The sequence below is a fragment of the Acipenser ruthenus genome, chromosome 3 (genome assembly GCF_902713425.1).
Source record: "Acipenser ruthenus chromosome 3, fAciRut3.2 maternal haplotype, whole genome shotgun sequence".
Lineage (NCBI taxonomy): Eukaryota > Metazoa > Chordata > Actinopteri > Acipenseriformes > Acipenseridae > Acipenser > Acipenser ruthenus.
The window spans coordinates 86,680,801-86,701,312 of record NC_081191.1 but is presented as its reverse complement, the minus strand read 5'-3'; the positions used below and the strand labels follow the sequence as shown (position 1 = coordinate 86,701,312).

Below are 20,512 nucleotides of genomic sequence, written 5' to 3'. Positions count from 1 at the left end.
CACACTGCACAGGATCAAACCCACTGCACATATTGAAACACACTGCACATATTGAAACACACTGCACAGGATCAAAATGCACTGCACAGGATCAAACGTACTGCACATATTCAAACACACTGCACAGGATCAAACGCACTGCACAGGATCAAATGCATTGCACAGGATCAAATGCATTGCACAGGATCAAATGCATTGCACGGGATCAAAAGTACTGCACATATTCCAACACACTCCACAGGAACAATTGCACTGCACAGGATCAAACACACTGCACAACTTCAAACACACTGCACAGGTTCATAATGGTATTAACGATGTATTTTGTCCTCTTTTAAAATAATGCAGCACTTTATACTGTGGGACCAGTTACAATGTGGTATGGTCATGGCTCTCATTTGCCCCATAATGCCATTCCACTGTCATTCAATTGAATGGGCTGACTTGTCAAGCTCTTACAAGTATCTATAGAAATCCCACACAAGATGCGTGTCGAGGGAGCACACAGCAATTAGGTCTAACTAACAGAACACATCTTCTCTCCCCCTTTAAAAAAAGAAGCAGAACAGTGATTCTAAAAGTCTCATTGTTTATTTAAAATGTGGTTAAACATTTCAGATAGCACCTACATTTACAGTAAACTATGCATGATTTAATAATATTTTATATTTTATTTCTCCCAAGAAATTCAATTTGTGCAATTTAAGAAGACCTGAATGCTACAGCTGCAGGATGTATTGTACCAGTTGTAGCCAGCTACCTGGCATTGGCATCCTATGAGATGTGATGAAAGACAGGGGGTTCAGCTTGTCTGAGACTGGCAGAGCGTCTCTCTCAGTCCCCACCCCCCAACTGAAAGCCGAACACAAGGCAAAGCTCAAACAAGAATGAAGAACTGGTTGATGGTTAAATGGGTAATGTGGGCATTATCTGCCGGTACAACAAGGCCCGTCTCTCCCCACAACACTGAAAGAACATTTTACTGTACTTTAAAAAAGACAAGACGTTGTACAAAAGAGAAGCTTCCAGAATTTCTCAGGGACGCCAGTATGTGCACCGCTGACACTGAGAGCAAACACGGTGAATACAGAGCTCACGTTACTATAGCAGCTCCGAGCCTGGTTATACAATAAGGCACTTTAGTGTTTGAGCACCGCAAGCAGAGAGCAGAGGTAATGCTCTGCAATCCGATCACAGCTTGTGGGAACCACATCCTGAGGTATTACAACACAGTCACTTCATGACAAGGCACCTAAACAGATTGGTTTTGTAGTGAGGAACTACAGGTAGTGGACAAAAAAATGGAAACACCTGGGTAAATGAGGGACACCAAGTATATTGAAAGCAAGGGCTTCCACACAGGTGTGGTTAATGCGTTAATTAAGCAAATAACATCCCAGCATGCATAGGGTCATGTATAAAAATGCTGGACAGGCCTGGTTGCCTATAATTATGGCTAGCATGGCTGCAAGAGGAGACCTCAGTGACTTTGAAAGAGGGGCGATTGTTGGGACGTGTTTGGCAGGAGCTTCAGTGACCAAGACAGCTCAACTTGCTGATGTTTCACAAGGAAAGGTGTCTAAGGTGATGTCGGCATGGAACTCCAAGGGAAAGACATCATCAGCAAAGGGCAACAGTGGGTGGAAGCGCATACTCAAGGTTGTTGATATCCGTGCATTAATTCGAAGTGCAAGGCAAAACAGGCGAGCAACTGCAGATCAATTGACTGCAAATTTCAACCTCGGGGTGCGAGCAGCCAATTTCATCAAAAACGGTACGCCGAGAACTCCACAGAGCGGGATACCATAGTGGCCCAACGCACTATTAAGTGACTTTACATGGGTGTTTCCATTTTTTTGTCCACTACCTGTATATTAATAGTAAACGAAGGAACTACAACACAGGGACTGAGGTACTAAGATACACAGGTTATTATTTTTATTTTAACTGTAATATGCCCAAATTAAATTCCAGCTAATTCAAAATCAGAGAGTATTTGTTTGATTTTTGAAAGAATATTCAGTAAAAACACAGTAAACCCCATGTTGTATTTACTTTTAATCTCTTTGAATTTGAAGTTTGTGTTTGTATTGCCTTCAAAATGATAAACTGATGAAGATATTCTCTTTACTACAATAATTGTTTTACACTTTTAAAAAGTAAACACCCTAGCAGCAGTGTTTATAACAGTTAGAAAAGTACACAGGTTTCAAGACAATCTGTGTTTCCTTTTTCAGTCTAAATAATCTTTACTTTCCCGGATTTCTTGATATATTTTTGTTTTCTACAGATATAGTTCTGTTTACTATTGCAAAATACACAACATAAATGTAAAATTTAAAACGACCACTAAAAGCATTAACACCCTGGAATACATCTGACTCTGATGATGGCTGGTGTGGGATCTGCACCCAGAATCCCCCTCTCCAGTCCACAGACCACACTGCCCCGGGAGGCTGTAGCCTGGATTCTGCTGGCTTTTGTGCATTGGATTTTTTATTCCTGTGACAGAAGATGTCTGGAATCTTTCTCGGGGTTCCCTTAGGAAAGGGTCTCTCTGGGACTCAGATACTCCGGGTGGGATTGCTGTGCGTGGTTATCGGGGTCTGTTTAGGAATACTCCCGGGTGAACCTCTCGTGGAACTCCTTCAGTTTGTTCAGAAGGATCCTGAGCTTCTCTGTCGGAGGGAGAATGGTCATCCTGGGATCGGGAGAGGAGGAGAGCACGGTTAGTTAGGCACACCCTTACAAATGTTTACCAAGGGGCTCCCGAGTGGCGCATCCGGTAAAGGCACTCCGCGTGGAGTGCAGGATGTTTTGCCATACCTCTCTGTGCTGTACAATGCTTACCTATTCTTTACCATGTTTTTACTGTACTTTATTACACTTTGCGCTGCTTTTACCATGGAAACTTTTACAAGGCAGGAACCAGACGAGCACTGACGGACCAAACAGCCTCCTCTCTGAAGTGCATTTTCTCCTGCTTCTGTTCTTAAGTTCTTAATATTTGCACTGTTACTGGGATCCTTTAAGACCCGACTTGACAAAGTTCTGAGACCAATCAGCGACTAGGAACACTAATGGACCGTTCGTAAAGTCCCCTGCCTCCACCCCCAAGCGGGTACCTGAAGTGGTGCGTCCCCTCTCGCTGTCCGAAGCCACTGCCCGGTACGATGCAGATCCCCATCTCCTCCAGGAGCTTCATGCAGTAGAACATGTCTGGAGACTGACCCTTCGCCTGGGGAGCAGAGACACGGCAGGGGAGGGTTAGTACAGACAGGGATCAAACCAACTCCTGAGTCATAGTGTATAGGTAACAATCTCAAACATGTCTATTAAACTCATAGTAAAACCATGTTGTACTGTACTGCAAACCATATATTATATATATATATATATATATATATATATATATATATATATAAAGAAAGCTCAAAGAGCCAGCTGCCCTATAATATAATCAACTGTCTCTATCGATTCACGCCAGCCAGTCAGGAATAGTCAAACAAACTTTTCGTAATGGTTCAGGACTGTAGATCCAAAACTTGGTCGCACATTTTTCTCAAGGATCCACACTACTCAGACGTCCAAAATTAATTTCATTTTTAATAAAGGTCATTGGCAAAGGATTCAGAATTTTACTGACATTTGAGCAGATGTTACAAATAAGGTCTTTAAGAAAATTAAGTAATTAAATAAACAAATAATAGAGATATTTGTGGTAGCTTTGCTGTTCAGGGTAACTTTAGCTAATGTAAATATTTGAAACATCGTTGTTGAACAGAGATTTCACAAAGGAAAATGGTTTATTGCAAAGTAGTAGATTGTACATCAGAATCTAGTAAAGGAGAAAAGGTGACCTGGCATTGATTTTCATCTGACATCTGACTGAGGAAAAGAGGGGGGGCAGATCTGGCCTCAAAGAAAACGGAAGTGTTTGGCAGTTGTAAAACTTGGGAGGTGAGTTCACAAGCTCATATATTATCGTTAATACAAGTGCAGTTTGCCAAGTGCTATCTCGCATATGTTTGTGTTATAAGAAATGTATGTGTGAATTTTAGATGATAGACACAAATTTATTTTACCACATAGCCTTGTGTCACTTAGCAAAACCTCAAAGACCGGACTGCGTTGAGTCCGCCCTGGAATGTAAAAAATATATATGTATATGGCTTACATGACCGTGTCTCAGAAATAATCATATAATTTTATGAACATGAAATGATTTTATATATTAGCATGATATGATTATTTCCCCGACTCGATCATGTAAGCCATATAATATATATATATATATATATATATATATATATATATATATATATATATAAAATATAATATAATATAATATAATATAATATAATATTCGGTCATTCACCAAAAAATAAATAAATAACATGCTGTTTTACACAATCCTCAGATCTTATGTTTAAAAACAAAATACAGTGCTCCCTCTCGATTATAACGTGCATGTCCCCCAATTCCCTACACTAGTGATTCATGCAATACTTCTACAGTAAATACAGTACCGGTGTTTTTCAAACTGCAAACAACTTCTCAGTCTAACTTCCGTTTCTGTCTCTCCCTTTTGATACAGTATCTGAACTGAAGAAACGCTGCACTGGCACTTTATAACAACACAGACATCTTATTCAGTATTTGTTTTATAACCAAATAAATATTAAGCCTATTACGTGGTTCTTTCCTAATGTATTTACTTTTCTGCTGCGAGAGGAGCTGCAGCTTTCTCCAGGAGACGAGACGCTTCAGTTTCGCTTCAGCCCCGCTCCGGCAGCCGAACCTGGGCCGAGCCCATTCCCTCTTCCCCTCGCCTGACCCGCTCTCCTTCTCACACTTGGTTAGCTTGTCTGTTGCTTCGAACTGAACTCCAGACTGCCATTTAGCCAGGCTATTTATAGTTTAAAAACTGCAAATTAAAATGATTCACGAGTGGGAAGTTACCTTTTTTTTTTAATATAGCGTTGATTACATGGTGCTTTATGTGTGGTTAATTCACAGAAAGTTATATTTTTGCTTCACTGTACATGCAGTATAGAGAGGGAGGTATGTTATTTTGTATTTTAGTCAGATGTGTGTTGTTATGTGTCCCGCGACACCCCCCACCCCCACCCCCGTTTATAACACTCTTCGGTTATAACGCTCCTATTGGGTGTCCCCTGAGATCCGCGTTATAGCAAGGGAGCACTGTAGTCACTTTCTCAGAAGGCTCACGAAGAATGTACAAATATGTATTATACTTTGATGGATTGCAGACCGCTGTGGTGTGGGTGTAATTAGATGCTTTTCCAGCTTTCTTGACAAACTCTTCGCTGTGATGTAATTTATAGGATGTTAAAGAAGTGTAGTCGAAATTTAATATTTAACACACTGCTTAGATGAATTTTAATAAATTTACCATGACTACACCGTGATTGAGAAACTTTTCAGAGACTTTCAGCCTTTCAGTTATTTTACATGTCCACCTAGCTATCTACCAATGCACCTGGATTATATTATGACCTTTCCAGGGCACTGTTTTCTCATTGTTTTTTGGGGAAAACTTTAGAAAACCTTCTCTCGTCAAAGCAATACTTTACAAATACGATTACCACCGGTCTGTGCTGATATCAGAACAAGCTACTCCATCGTCCTCAGACACAGACTCCCTCTCCATCATGTCAGTAGGTCCGTTGTTTATTCTAGGGTCAGTTTCATAAGGGACATACATTTTGCTATGGCAATAAATGCACAGAAAGACTGTCAACTACTTCTTCGGACGACATTGTGCTTTCTAAATCGCAGCCGCAAAGGTGACGTCACAGACCTTGCCCTCGCGTCCAAGCGGCAAATTGCAGTTAGTCTTCTGAACTTCGGGTGATTTCGATTCACAGCAAAAAAAAAAACAGATTAAAGGCAGTACATACAGTATTGTGCAAAAGTTTTAGGCAGGTGTGAAAGAATGCTGTAAAGTAAGAATGCTTTCAGAAATAGACATGTTAATAGATTATATTTATCAATTAACTAAATGCAAAGTGAGTGAACAGAAGAAAAATCTAAATCAAATCCATATTTGGTGTGACCACCCTTTGCCTTCAAAACAGCATCAATTCTTCTAGGTACACTTGCACAAAGTCAGGGATTTTGAAGGCATATAGTCAGGTGTATGATTAAACAATTATACCCAACAGGTGCTAATGATCATCAATTCAATATGTAGGTTGAAACACAATCATTAACTGAAACAGAAACAGCTGTGTAGGAGGAATAAAACTGGGTGAGGAACAGCCAAACTCAGCTAACAAGGTGAGGTTGCTGAAGACAGTTTACTGTCAAAAGTCATACACCATGGCAAGACTGAGCACAGCAACAAGACACAAGGTATTTATACTGCATCAGCAAGGTCTCTCCCAGGCAGAAATTTCAAGGCAGACAGGGGTTTCCAGATGTGCTGTCCAAGCTCTTTTGAAGAAGCACAAAGAAACGGGCAACGTTGAGGACCGTAGACGCAGTGGTCGGCCAAGGAAACTTACTGCAGCAGTAAGCGACTCAACTATGCACGAAAACACAGGAACTGGGGTGCAGAAAAATGGCAGCAGGTGCTCTGGACTGACGAGTCAAAATTTGAAATATTTGGCTGTAGCAGAAGGCAGTTTGTTCGCCGAAGGGCTGGAGAGCGGTACACGAATGAGTGTCTGCAGGCAACAGTGAAGCATGGTGGAGGTTCCTTGCAAGTTTGGGGCTGCATTTCTGCAAATGGAGTTGGGGATTTGGTCAGAATTAATGGTCTCCTCAATGCTGAGAAGTACAGGCAGATACTTATCCATCATGCAATACCATCAGGGAGGCATCTGATTGGCCCCAAATTTATTCTGCAGCATGACAACGACCCCAAACATACAGCGAAAGTCATTAAGAACTATCTTCAGCGTAAAGAAGAACAAGGAGTCCTGGAAGTGATGGTATGGCCCCCACAGAGCCCTGATCTCAACATCATCGAGTCTGTCTGGGATTACATGAAGAGAGAGAAGCAACTGAGGCTGCCTAAATTCACAGAAGAACTGTGGTTAGTTCTCCAAGATGTTTGGGCCAACCTACCTGCCGAGTTCCTTCAAAAACTGTGTGCAAGTGTACCTAGAAGAATTGATGCTGTTTTGAAGGCAAAGGGTGGTCACACCAAATATGGATTTGATTTAGATTTTTCTTCTGTTCACTCACTTTGCATTTAGTTAATTGATAAATATAATCTATTAACATGTCTATTTCTGAAAGCATTCTTACTTTACAGCATTCTTTCACACCTGCCTAAAACTTTTGCACAGTACTGTATATATATATATATATTTTTTTTAAAAGAAAGGAAACCATACCCGCAAATATCATTATGTAAAGTAACAACTTTGAAAATTACAGGACATTTTCAAATTCCTTTGCCTACCATCTTTAAACAAATATTTAAATGTTGATATTGGTGATGTGTTAAGCACATACAGTTGATGTTTAACTCATTTTTCACAAAAACCTTTGTCTAAATCCTTTAACATTCAGGGATAGAAATAAGACTCCTATTGCATAGCAGTTTCACCCACTCCAGGTCTTAATACAAGCTTGATGTGTTTATGTCTTTTTAAATTCCTAGTAAAACCAGGAATGGATCAATCTGCTATGAAATGGGGGTCTTATTTCCATCCTTGACATTGTTAGTCAATGCTCCCTGTCCCCGACTGCTGTCCAGAGTGTCGTGGTGTTTGGAGAAGGACAGGCTACTGCTCTACCTGGGCCTCCTTCACGGCCTTGTCAGGGATCTCAATCCTGGGGAAGGAGTACATGGCTCCCTGCACTGGGTTGCACTTGATCCCTGGAACGGTATTGAATATCTCCTCCGTGAGTCGGGCCTTCTCTGCCAGGTTATTCAGAACTGCAGTCTTCTCCTGGGGAAAGGGGGAGGGGAGACTGGTTAGTGCAATATCACAAATATTCACAACCCATAAACAGTCACTGACTTCAACGCTAACCCTTAGTTTATCACAGTAAATCTGCACTATTTAGTTATTTTGCAGTTATACTGTGCATTTACCAATGTACCATTGGAAACTAAAGGGAACAGTGATGTTACAACACACACTACCGTTTTAGATACATCATATGCAGGTATATTATTTTGGTTGTGTTGCTTAAATGATCCCAATGATTCACTGCCATCTCTGTCAAGACGTGTCTGCTTCCCTCTATCCTAAATCTCAGCTTCATTTCCAGCTGTGTCCTCTGGTCCTGCTTTCTGAGCTGCGCTTACAGTATTAGTCAGGGTTAACTTGGTCTCCTGGCCTCTGTTCTAAGTCTCTATCTCCCTTTTTCCTGTGTCCTATGGTCCTGGTTTTTGTGCTGTTCTTAGTACTGTGATTAAGCTGGTCTTCCACTGTTTCGGGGTCTCACCTTGATAAACTGCTCGTACGAGGGCTCCCCCTCTCTGGGGGGGTTGGCGATGACGTCCAACAGGACCTGTCCCGGGACAGGGGGACACAGCCGCACCGACACCAGCTTGGTGAGCTGCAGCTTGACCTGGGGGTCAAGATTGATCACCTCCATGTACCCGCCCCGGAACCCACACCTGTGGAGGGAAAGACCAGGGGTCAGGAACTCTCAGAGGTAGGAGAGACTGGGGGTCAGACACACTCAGAGACATGGGAGACTGGGGGTCAGACACACTCAGAGACATGGGAGACTGGGGGTCAGACACACTCAGAGACATGGGAGACTGGGGTCAGACACACTCCGAGACATGGGAGACTGGGGTCAGACACACTCCGAGACATGGGAGACTGGGGTCAGACACACTCAGAGACATGGGAGACTGGGGTCAGACACACTCAGACATGGGAGACTGGGGTCAGACACACTCAGAGACATGGGAGACTGGGGGTCAGACACAGACACTCAAAGACATCGACTGCATTCACTCTGGCTCAGAGGACACACTCAAGTAAGGGTGTCATTAGATTAGAATTTAAAAGTTAGACAAGCCAAGTGAATTTTGTCTAAATATTTTCCAGTTTATAAAATTATCCAAAAACAATAATGCGTTAGTCCTGGCATTTATAGTAAGTGTACAGTGTAAACCAGTATTTCATATTCAATATTTCTTCACAGTCTGCAATTAAATGCTGCACACAGTCACACAAATACATGTTGCAGTAGTTCACTAAAAAAGTGATGGAGGGCTTCATTTGATGGCTTTTGTGATTGGTTAAAAACGCTCATAAATACGTTACAGTTTAAACATTTAAATGTGTTTAATCCTGAAGTGATCTTGAAACGGGAACCAACAACCCTGCACTCAGCACTCAACCTTTGCCAAACTGCTGTGCACTGATCCAGTCTTTAGAAAAGCATACCACAGTTAATTTACTTGATCATTTTGCAATTTCCCTGCGCTTCCCCCTTCCCCCTCCCCCAGTCATACCACACTGTAAAATGTGTAAAGCTGTAAATGCGACACACACATGAACAAATGTACGGACAGACAAACACACTCATGTATCCCAAATACTCTCAGAAATGTATGCTAAAGAACAATAATACCAAGTTTTATCAAAATTGGATAAGCTCGTTCCCAGATTTGTGGACAAATTAAAAATGTGACATACGTCCACCTCCATTTTACCCAGTCATCTCCAGCGAGGGATGACAACAGCACGGCCTAAAAGAAGTGACTGCTGGGCACCAGCTCAATGTAACGTGAGCTGTCCGCTGTGGGCTGCACTGTGTTTGAACAGAACCCCGGGCTGTGCAGGGCTGACAGACACTCACTCGCCCATGTAGCACTTGGATGTGGAGTGGAAGGAGGCGAGCTCCACAGTGTCGCAGTACTCAGGCCCCATCTCGTACAGAACCTTCTTGAAGGAGTGGAACTGGCAGCCCTGCGCATAGATGTTATCCTGGTAGACCTGCGAGAGAGATGAGACCGCTTACAAAAACACACACAAACACGCACAGCACAAAGAGTACATGAAGCAAACCTAGCCTGAAGAGGTGAAGCACTGCTGAGTCCAATTACTTAATTTATTATAACTAATTCAACACCTGCACTATTCTTTCAAGTGTATACAATCTCCTCCCTCCCATACCCCCTCTCCCATCTCCTTTCTCCACCTACTATCTTCCTTCTCGCCCCTGTCTCTCCTCATCCACCTCTCTCTCCCTCTCTCTCTCTCATGATCATACACTGATCTTGTATTGTACAGACACAGAAGACAGCCTGCCTCTTCTCCAATGATCATTAATACAGGTTAGTGACACAGAGGCTACAGGCTGCAGGATTAATGATCATGAAAAGCCAACTCATCATCTACTGCTGTTTACTCTTGAGTTTCAACACAGAACAGGTTCAATGATCCTGAAAAAACAACAGACACACATCAACACTTTAGACAGGAGTGTTACTAGGGGAGCTGCAGGAGGGAGGTGGAGAACTCACTGCAAAGAACATAAGAAACGTAAGAGAATTAACTAACAAGAGGAGGCCTTTCGGCTCATCAATGTTCGTCCGGTTCCTAGTAGCTGATGGGATCTCAATACTTTTAGCATTAACAATGTGGTTCACTCCACAGCCTCACCCTTCTCTATGTAAAGTGTCTCTCTCTGTGCCTCCTCCTTTCTGTCCCAAATTTCCACTTAATTTCCAACTGTGTCCTCTGGTCCTGGTTTCTGCGCTGCACTTACCAAGTATTGATTAAGGTTAACTTTGTCAACTCCTATTAAGATTTTTAAAGACTTCAAATCGTCCCAACTAATTCATCTTTGTTCCAAGCAAAATATAATCTCTTCAATCTGTCTTCATAGCTCATTCCTATGATGGCACACTGGCCCCTGCCGGTGTGTGTGTGTGTGTGGGGGGGGAATCCTGGTATGTGGGCGTCGACTCACCTCGTCTGCCATCAGGAAGAGCTTCTCCTCTGCAGCGAATCGGATCACATCTTCAATGCACTTCCTGCTCTGGACCTGACCTATCACACAAGAGAACACAGCAGGGATGAAATGCAGTTAGGACTGGACATGGATAACAGCACTATGTTTTGTGTTTTCTTTTTTATTTACACAACAGCAGGACCCTGCTCTCCCATTGTTTTCTATGGAGGTCAGCTGTTCTGTTGTTACTCAGTAAAGAAACAACAAAAAAAGCTTGGTTGAGAAGACAACACGATCACTTATTAATGACACCTGATTTGAACCACACTCACTGATGAAACACCTCTCAGGGACGCGCGAGCCCTGCTCTCAAAACCTCCTTCAGTGGACTGCAAGGGTAATTTCTGACAAACTGGTAAATACTGTAAATAAATAACTTAAAGTTCTATTATAATTGTGATAATGTCATTGCTGTGGCATGCTCCTCGAACCCCCCTGAGTTAAATACTGTATTAGAGACTTTTCAGCATCAATGATGTTTTCTTTTTTCAGTTAGCAGGGTGGTACAGACTGGTGAGCACGGCCTTGCTGCATGTGTTCAGTTTGCAGGGTGGTACAGACTGGTGAGCACGGCCCTGCTGTGTGTGTTCAGTTTGCAGGGTGGTACAGACTGGTGAGCACGGCCCTGCTGTGTGTGTTCAGTTTGCAGGGTGGTACAGACTGGTGAGCACTGCCCTGCTGTGTGTGTTCAGTTAGCAGGGTGGTACAGGCTTGTGAACACAGCCCTGCTGCGTGTGTTCAGTTAGGCTAGTGAATATCGTACCAGTGGGGTTGCCCGGGTTGATGATGCACAGTACTTTGGGCTGGCAGTGCTGCCTGGCTACAGTCACCGCTCTCCGCAGCTCCTGCACGTCCAGGGCCCAGCAGTTCTCCTCGTCCAGGTAGTAATTGACCTGCACAGCACCCAGCTCCGACAGGGCTGCCGAGTACAGGGGGTACTGAGGGATGGGGATCAGCACCCCTGTGCGAGACCTCCCCTCACCCGACACCAGCAGCTTCAGAAGCGTCTGAGAGACAGGAGGGGGGAGAGAGGATGGGAGAGACAGGGGAGAGAAATGTGAAAAATAATCTTAACCACTACAGATCTTTGACACAAATGTAATCTGCCAAGTTTTCCATCACACAGAATACAAAATGTACATTTGACAATAAGACAGACAGCTTGGATTAAAAAAAAAGTCCTGAGCAAGTTTCATCGCAATTGCATAAGCAGTTTGCTAGAGAATTGCAAATTAAATTGAAAGCATGTGTAGACACTGTTTCCACTCTGTGTATCCCCATCACCGGGGTGATGCATCCCTGCTGCAGGGTAATGACATTGTCTTTCAGTGCATTCAAAACCAACAGACAATCTCAGATAAATTAAAAAAATATTCCAGAGGAGTTTAAGGGGTTGAATAGCAAAATGACAGCAGCCTAAATGCAGGCACTGTTATTGTATGTATTTTGTGTTATACAGCCTCCTAGCCTCAATTCAGAACAGATGCATCCGTGAAACAGAGAAGTACAGCGAACCCTCAATGATACCCTGAAGAGTTACGGAGTTCAGAGTGGTATGGTCCCTTTGCACTCTCATCTGACACACACTGCAGTATAATTAAGGTACGAGCTGTATTAGATTCTGTGTACTGTTGTATATCCTTGTATTCTCCATGTTTCTGAGTGTGGCGTACTTGTGAAAATTGATTCCTTTAATATGTGCCTACTTCAAAACGCTTTCCTGCAGCTTTTAGAAACAAACCACAGTAAACAAATTACTCTTGGTGCAATTACATTGCTACAGAAAAATCCATGCAAAAATTCAACCAAGCAATGGCTAGAACTTGGACTGTAATACTGTATGTTCTGTCAAGGTCTGCCTGCGATGCACAGCACAGCTCCCCAAATCAGACCAGGGTTTCGGTGCTCTAGATCTGCTTTCCCTGTCTCTGAGAATCTTTGTGTTCCCTCGACAACAACTAAAACGCTCCATCAACCTGGCAACTAGCCTGACACAGCGTGCTGAGTAACAAAGAGCCCCTGTGTGTCTCACTGCAGGAAAGAAATACCAGGGAGCAACAAGCAGTAGCACAACTAACAACAGACAGTCCATTCAGAATTAACAAAATAAACACCACTGTGCCAGAAAATACTCCCCACTTAAGAAATCAGAAAATCCACAGTTCATATCCTCTCGTCTTTATCGTCTTTAAAACATGTTCTGATGTTAATTTGGAGTTTTCTTGCCTATGTGAGCCGATGTAACCTGCACCATTCAAACCTCAGCAAAGACAACAGGCTAAACTCTGAAAGTTATGCCGGGCGCAGACGGTAAAGGATGGGACAAAGCATGTTAACCAAATTTCAATACAGGGTAAAGACAGTTTGTGCCTGTTTGCACCTGTTTGCCTTAGCGTTAGAGGTTTGCCCGGTCATCAAGATCTGGCCCAATGTCTAGTACAAATTAGCACACTCACAGTCTAGTCAAAACGTTTGTCATTGAATTTAACAAGTTTCTTCAGAGGAACTCATTACTTGAAGACATTGAGAAACATTTCTAGTGGAAATGCTGTTCATTTCATTTTTTGAGTTTCTTTTAGTATTTCTAAAAGCTCAGAGCAGCATTCCTAGTGTCAGGGTAACACCAGACCACTCGACATTCACTAGAGATCTCTGCTCAGGTAACCCCTGAACTGGAGGACTGGAAGCCACAGGCACAATGCCAGCTGGTCCCCACAGGCTTGCACAGCTAATTCTACTAAAACATTTACCCAAGCAAAGCGAAGTTCAAACTGCTCTACAATAGAAGACTTCTTTATGTGAAATAATCAAGTTGCTGAGTCTGGTTACTGAGGCTAACATTTAGAAGTGGCCCGTGTAAATGGGCGATGCTGCTTGTCTATTTTGTTCATGCACTGCTTCAGGGATGGAAAGAAGACTCCTATTGCATAGCATTTTCACTCATCCCAGGTTTTACTAGTCACAGTGTAGAGGTAACAAGCTCAGGCATGTCTCATGGTAAAACAAGGATTGGATCAAACTGCTGTACAATGGGGGAGCCCTATTTCCATCCCACTGCTTTGTATATTAGAGTTGATGGTTCCTTGTAGCTGTGCTATTTTAGAAAGGACGGGTGATGTGAGCTCAACGGTAGCTAGTCCAGCACAGCAGAAAGGAGGCAGAAGAAAGATGCGTTGTGCTCGGATTGGCTGAAACAACCGAGTGCTGTGTAACTCAAAATCAACTTAAACAACAAACACAATAAAGTCATGCAGGAGTCCCAACCACTCAGGCTGCAGGGGGACCGCAGGTCTGTGAGATACTGTCGTCTGATGTTCACACTTAGTTCTGAGTCACATGTGTGCAACACTGTGGTTTCTCTACTCTGTAACCTCAGTCTAACTACATTTAACCACAAATCTCTTGTTAGTGTGGTTGTCTGAGACAAGTACAGCTTAACTGACATTTGCAATGTTTGTACCAATTTACTGCAGTAAAAAAAAAAATACTGACAGAGCAGCATAATAAAAATTGACATGGGATCGATAGATATGGACTTGATAAGGAGAAAGAGAGAGAGACAGACAGAAGACAGGTAATAGAGAGACTGACACAGTGTCACAAAGACAGACAGTGACATAAAGACAGACACAATAAGACAAGTAAGACAGCAAAACAGACAGACAGGGAGAGAGGGAGGGAGGTATATTTCACCACGATGGCGTCGCTGGCTCCGGTGGACAGGTAGATGTTGTTTGGGTCGGAAGGGATTCCTCCGTCTCTCCTCTCGATGTACTGCGCCACGTCCTGACGAACACACTCGATACCCTGACTGGCACTGTATGCTCCTACACAGAGAAACACAGGGTGTGAAATAAGGAACCATTTAGATAGTGTGAAATAATGTGCCATTTAGATAGTATAGGGTGGGATAGGGCAGGGGGTTTATTGAAAACATAAGAAAGTGTATTAATGAGAGTCAGTTCCTGGGAATTAACTGATCTTCAAACTTTGTCAACTCGGGTCTTACAGGAACCCAGTGATTCAGCATCAACAAAATGACTAAGTAACCCATTCCATACCCTCCCCACTCTCTTTGTGTCTCCTTCCCTCGGTTCTACTTAAATTAGCAGGTGTGTCTTCCTGTCCTTCTTATTTTATATCCTGTCCTATATTTATCTTATTTCCAGCTATGCCCTCTGGTCCTGGTTTCTGTGCTACACTTAAAGCATTGGTTAAGGTTATCTGTCAACTCCTTTTAGATACCGCATGGTGCATACTGTGCCATTTAGAGAACAGTGGAGTCGGGTGGGGTAGAGCAGGGGGCTCGATTACAGAGTGCTGCCCAGAGAAGGGAAAGGGATGCAAGGAAGCTGTGCTCACCGATGCTGCCTCCTCCACAGGCCTGCAGGATCCTGCGCGCTCGCTCCTTCGCATCTTCTGGGAACTTGTTATCATTCAGAAGGTCCGGATAGGTGCACAGAGCAAGCACCTGAGACAAGAGAGAGCGAAAGAGGTGTCAATACAACACACAGACATCCTAACACACTGATACACTACACTATACAGAGCAATCAGAGAGAGGGAGAGGCCTTAATACATTGCAATTTTCCCTTTCCGGTCCAATGTCGGACCCTGTCCAACATCATCAAAAAGACGCAAATAACAAGTCTCTAGTCGTTTTTTCTCCGGAAAAAGCCGAGAAACCCATTCAATGGCCGAGTGAGATCGATAGGAGCTGAGAGAAGCCGGAAAAAAGGGGGGCGTATCTCATGAATACAGCTAGCCCCGGCATCACATAGATAATACGGACATAAACAAACAAGATAGCTGCTTCTGCATCCAGCGCTCAAAGAATATCACAGACATTTGCAGAGCTTTTTTAGATGTTATAGTAATAAAATAATGACTTGGATCACATTATTGAGGAGTTTGGTGATAAAACGAGTGATCAGGAGATGATTTATCAGTATGCACGACTATGAAGAAGTATGTGGAAAAAACAGCGAACGAGGGGTGGGGCGGGGCTGGAGACGCAGTACTGAGTGTCCTGTTGATATGCAGTGCCTTTTAAACCTGTTTTACTGTGAAAAAAAATACTTTTAAAAAGCGCATCTAAAATAAACTGCGCATGTGAAAAGACACGCCTGAGATGTGCCAAATAAGATAAGAAGATAAGAAAGTTTACAAACAAGAGGAGGCCATTCAGCCCATCTTGCTTGTTTGGTTGTTAGTAGCTTATTGATCCCAGAATCTCATCAAGCAGCTTCTTGAAGGATCCCAGGGTGTCAGCTTCAACAACATTACTGGGGAGTTGGTTCTAGACCCTCACAATTCTCTATATACAATTCTCTATACAATAAATGGACCGCAAAGGGTTAACCTATAAACTATAATCTGCATTACTTGTAATAACGGCTGGTTGAACAGGCCTTGATTAACACTAATCTTGGGCTAACTTCGGCCAATGTAACATCAGGTAGTCCAAGATTAGTGCTAATCAGGGTCTGTAAAACCAATCACTAATGTAAAAACAACACTACAAACAATAACAACCATTAGAGGGCTGACTAACTCAGCAGAGCAGATGGGTGTAAATCAGGACAGAACTAGTCAGAAAAAACAATTGATTCTGTTTGTACAGGGAGTGTTTGGGCTGCGGAATGCTGTTTGTCAGTGTTTCCAAACCAGCAGAGCAGGGAAACACTGGATTAAAAAAAAAATCAGTTACAGAGAGCGAGAGAGATGGAAGGAGGAGAGAGGGAGGGAGGGAGGAAAGAGAGAGGGAGAGAAGGAAGGAGAAGAGAGGGAGGGAGATAGAGGGAGGAGGGAGACAGAAGGAAGGAAGGGAAATGGGGGAGAGAGAGAGAGAGAGGAGAGAGAGAGAGAGAGAGAGAGAGAGAGAGAGAGGGTTAAGATGGTACAATAGTTTCCTTGTCACACCAGGGCTTTAGTACAAAGCTGCATTTTGTTTCACTAAAACTAACAAAACTCGATGTTTAAGTTGTTTTGTACAAGTGGACGAAGCAAGATTTATTCCAGGAACTCACATTTATCCTTTTAAAGTGACTGTAGCTAACAATCCCACACATTCTCCACACTAAGCACATCCATTCACTATGCAAGTCTCAAACATGCAGTTTTGAAAGAAATCTTTTAAAACATGATATCTAGTTGTCATGCTTTCAGTTAGTGTTGCACTTGCCTGGTAATTTCACCTGGAAGGTGAAATTGTCCTCATCCCTTCAATGTGCAAGTGCAACATTTTTCCTCAGCGTAAGGCATCTGATAACTTTCTTTAGCCTAGTCTAATAACACGTTTTAAAACGAAAATGCATGCTGTAACACGTTTAGACTTATGTAACTAAAGGAAGAATAAAACAGGTCAGATTGTTGAAATGATGGTTGTCAGCTATGATCACTGTGCTCATCCTGACCCCTGACATCTGCCTTACCTGTCGCAGGAAGGTGATTGGCCGCTGGCCCAAGGCGTGGGCATCTCCGATGTTGGCTTTGATGACCTCAGTGAACGGCTTCTTCACACCCTGAGAGAGAGAGAGAAAGTGAAGATCACACAATAGCTACACACACTCATATGAACATATGGTTCCTAGCAGCTGATTGAGCTCAATACTTCAAGTTGGGTCTTAAAGGATCCCAGTGAGCCCCATTCATAAGAACTGAAGAACTCTGTGTGTAAAGAAGTGTCTCCACTTCATTCCCAGCTGTGTCCTCTGGTCCTTGTTTCTGTACTGCACTTAAAGTACTGGTGAGGGTTAACTTTGTCAACTTCATTTAAGCTTTTAAAGATTTCAAATCAAGCCCCCCCATGCTTCTTTGTTCTAGGTAAATAGATGTGGCTCCTGTCTTCACAGCTCATTCCTTCAACCCCTGGGATCAGACTGGTTGCTCTTCTCTGGACTCTCTCCAGTTGAAGTTATGGATGGATTATTACTTGACACATTAACTCCTGGCTTCATTGTGTTGCTTCTATGTTGACATAATGTTGTTTTACTCATGTTGTTATCAGGATTGCACACTCTACTGAACTTTATCCTTTTGCCCTAAGAAAGTTTTACCACCGGTAATATTTACCATACTGGTTAAGGAACTGCCGACCCCATGTAGATAAGCCACACTTTCATAATTAACTTTTATTCATTTTAGTGCTCCTAAATCAATATACAACTGCCTAACAGCTCCAAAGTCAACTTATCTGTTAACTTTCTACCCTACATGGAGAGGAAAGCAAATAAACTACTTAACTTGTGTTTTTCTAAGTACTGTGGGCTTGATTCTTAAACTGTGTTCATGCATTTTAGGTTTCACAAATTGTAACAATGTAAATTAGTAAATCTCATTCTCAACTTTATCAATTAGTTTGTAGGTGCAGGTTTGCAGAGATACCCTAACAATCCATCAGCTCTAACCACTAGACCACACTGTCTCCCTGCCTCCCAGTCCCACAGCTCTAACCACTAGACCCCACTGTCTCCTTCTCACCCAATCCCTCAGCTCTAACCACTAGATCACACTGCCTTCCTCCCACCCAATCCCTCAGCTTTAACCATTAGATCACACTGCCTCCCTCCCCCCCACTCTCAGCTCTAACTACTAAACCATACTGCCTCCCTCCCTTCCTCCCAATAACTCAGCACTAACCACATTGCCTCCCTCCCTCCCAATCTTTTAGCTCTACCCATTGGACCACACTGCCTCCCTCCCTCCCAATCCCTCAATTCTAACCACTAGACCCCACAGAGTAGTGTTAGTCACATTCCCTCCAGCAAGTCATTATCTATTGGAGAATCTTTAGCTCCACTCCCTGTTCCCCGGGGCTCTTTGATGACACAGAAGTAGGGGAAAGTTCACAGTCTCTGGGCGATCTTAACCCTTCAGAGCTGGGCCTAGTCAACCAGTGCAAGAGAAACTCTGAAACTGATTTAGAACCACATGAACTCTAGCTAGGCTTTCACCCCTCAGATCTACCCCTCTAAGTCTTGTACCTAACCACACTGCCTCGCAGCTGCTCAGCTCTGGCTACTACTAGTCATGAAGCTGCTCCAATCAAAACACCAGATTTCAGAATATTCCAGCCCCTTGTCTTATCCATGGCAGACTACCAATACGTCCAGTTGACCCTGTCTCATATCAGTTAATATGTCCAGTTGACCCTGTCTCTTATATCAGTTAATATGTCCAGCTGACCCTGTCTCTTATATCAGTTAATATGTCCAACTGATCCCGTCTCTATGATCTCTGAACATATTAATAGACATAAGAGACAGGGTCACTGTACATATCAACTAATATGAGAGACAGGGTCCACTGAACATATTAATTTATACTGTATAAGAGACAGTAATAGAGTGTGAAGCTTATATAAATATTAAAAGCCTCTTTTTGAAACATGAAACCGACTTAAATAAAACTAGGGAGAAATGACCCAGCTATACCAGAGGACAGTTGTGTTCAGGAGAGCCACACACATACTCCCACCTGAGACCCAGCACACTAGCGATACTGTACCAAACGAATAAGACTCTGGGACTGTGATCTGAATCTCAACAGACCCTGCAGGGGCCTGTGGTTCACTGTCCTGCAGAGCTGTCAATCCTGACTGTCTCGATACAGGCTGTGCTCGGTGTCTTTAGAACAGGATTTGCGAAGAGTGGAAACAGCTGCACACAGGAAACCACATGAACTCCTAAACACTGCAGGCCAACAAAAGAGCTCTGCAACACAACATCCACTGTACACCAGCCCAGCCAAGAGGAACACTCCACTGTACAGCCAGGGAGAGGGAGGGGGAGAGGGACAGGGAAAGAGGAAGAGAGAGGGAGTGAGGGAGAGAGATAGAGGGAGAGAGAAAAGAAGGGGAGGGTGACAGGGAGCAAGGGCGAGAGGAAAAGAGCGAGAGGTTTTTTGAAGGCCATTTTGAAATTATTGGGCTTGTGGTTATGAAACTTGCTGAGCCTAAACTTTTTAAAAACAGAAAAAAGCAAGGATTGGAAACCAAATAACATGACAGGGTAAGAAAAGACTCTATTCTGTCTTTAAGCAGCCCGTGTGTTATTGACAGCAGCACAGTCGACAGGTTGTTGTCAGTGAGTTTGACTTTCCTTTTGCAAAAACACTGACATTCAGCACACAAACACAACCTAATAAACATCACGTGGATATCCTATGACCTTATAAAGCTAAAATTTGCAAAATAAATTTGCAAATGCTTTTCCTGTGGTTCTAGTATGCGTTTGCCATAGCTTACCGTGGTTTGCCAAGCTTTTTTAATATGCTTCACAATGCATACTTGTAATTTACCATGCTTTATTACACTTTGCTGTGCTTTTACTGTGGGAACACTTTATAAGGGTTAGTTAACCATGTTTTTTTTTTTGTTTTTGTTTTTTTTTGTTTTTTAGATGCTTTGCCATACCTGTCTGTGCTTTCCATTGCTTACCTCTGCTTTCACTGTGCTTTATTACACTTCGCTATGCATTAACAATGGCAATCTTTTATAATGAAATCAATAAGATTTCAGTCTGCACTTTGCTCTATGCACCCAGCTGCT

At 43.0% G+C, this 20,512-nt stretch overlaps 1 protein-coding gene across 6 annotated transcripts in view; it reads right to left on the bottom strand.

Moving 5' to 3' along the window:
* Positions 1 to 572: 572 nt before the first annotated feature.
* Positions 573 to 20,512, bottom strand: part of LOC117395028 (alanine aminotransferase 2-like) — a 34,158-nt gene continuing 14,218 nt past the window's right edge. For all 6 annotated transcript variants that reach the window (XM_033993866.3, XM_033993867.3, XM_033993869.3 and 3 more), the window contains 10 exons: positions 17,397 to 17,486; positions 15,325 to 15,433; positions 14,656 to 14,789; positions 11,726 to 11,969; positions 10,921 to 11,000; positions 9,805 to 9,941; positions 8,431 to 8,605; positions 7,773 to 7,928; positions 3,126 to 3,238; positions 573 to 2,701 (listed from right to left, as the gene is read on the bottom strand). In XM_033993866.3, the coding sequence (XP_033849757.3) occupies positions 2,611 to 2,701; positions 3,126 to 3,238; positions 7,773 to 7,928; positions 8,431 to 8,605; positions 9,805 to 9,941; positions 10,921 to 11,000; positions 11,726 to 11,969; positions 14,656 to 14,789; positions 15,325 to 15,433; positions 17,397 to 17,486 (1,329 nt within the window). In that variant the 3' untranslated portion in view covers positions 573 to 2,610. The remainder of the gene's footprint in view (positions 2,702 to 3,125; positions 3,239 to 7,772; positions 7,929 to 8,430; positions 8,606 to 9,804; positions 9,942 to 10,920; positions 11,001 to 11,725; positions 11,970 to 14,655; positions 14,790 to 15,324; positions 15,434 to 17,396; positions 17,487 to 20,512) is intronic.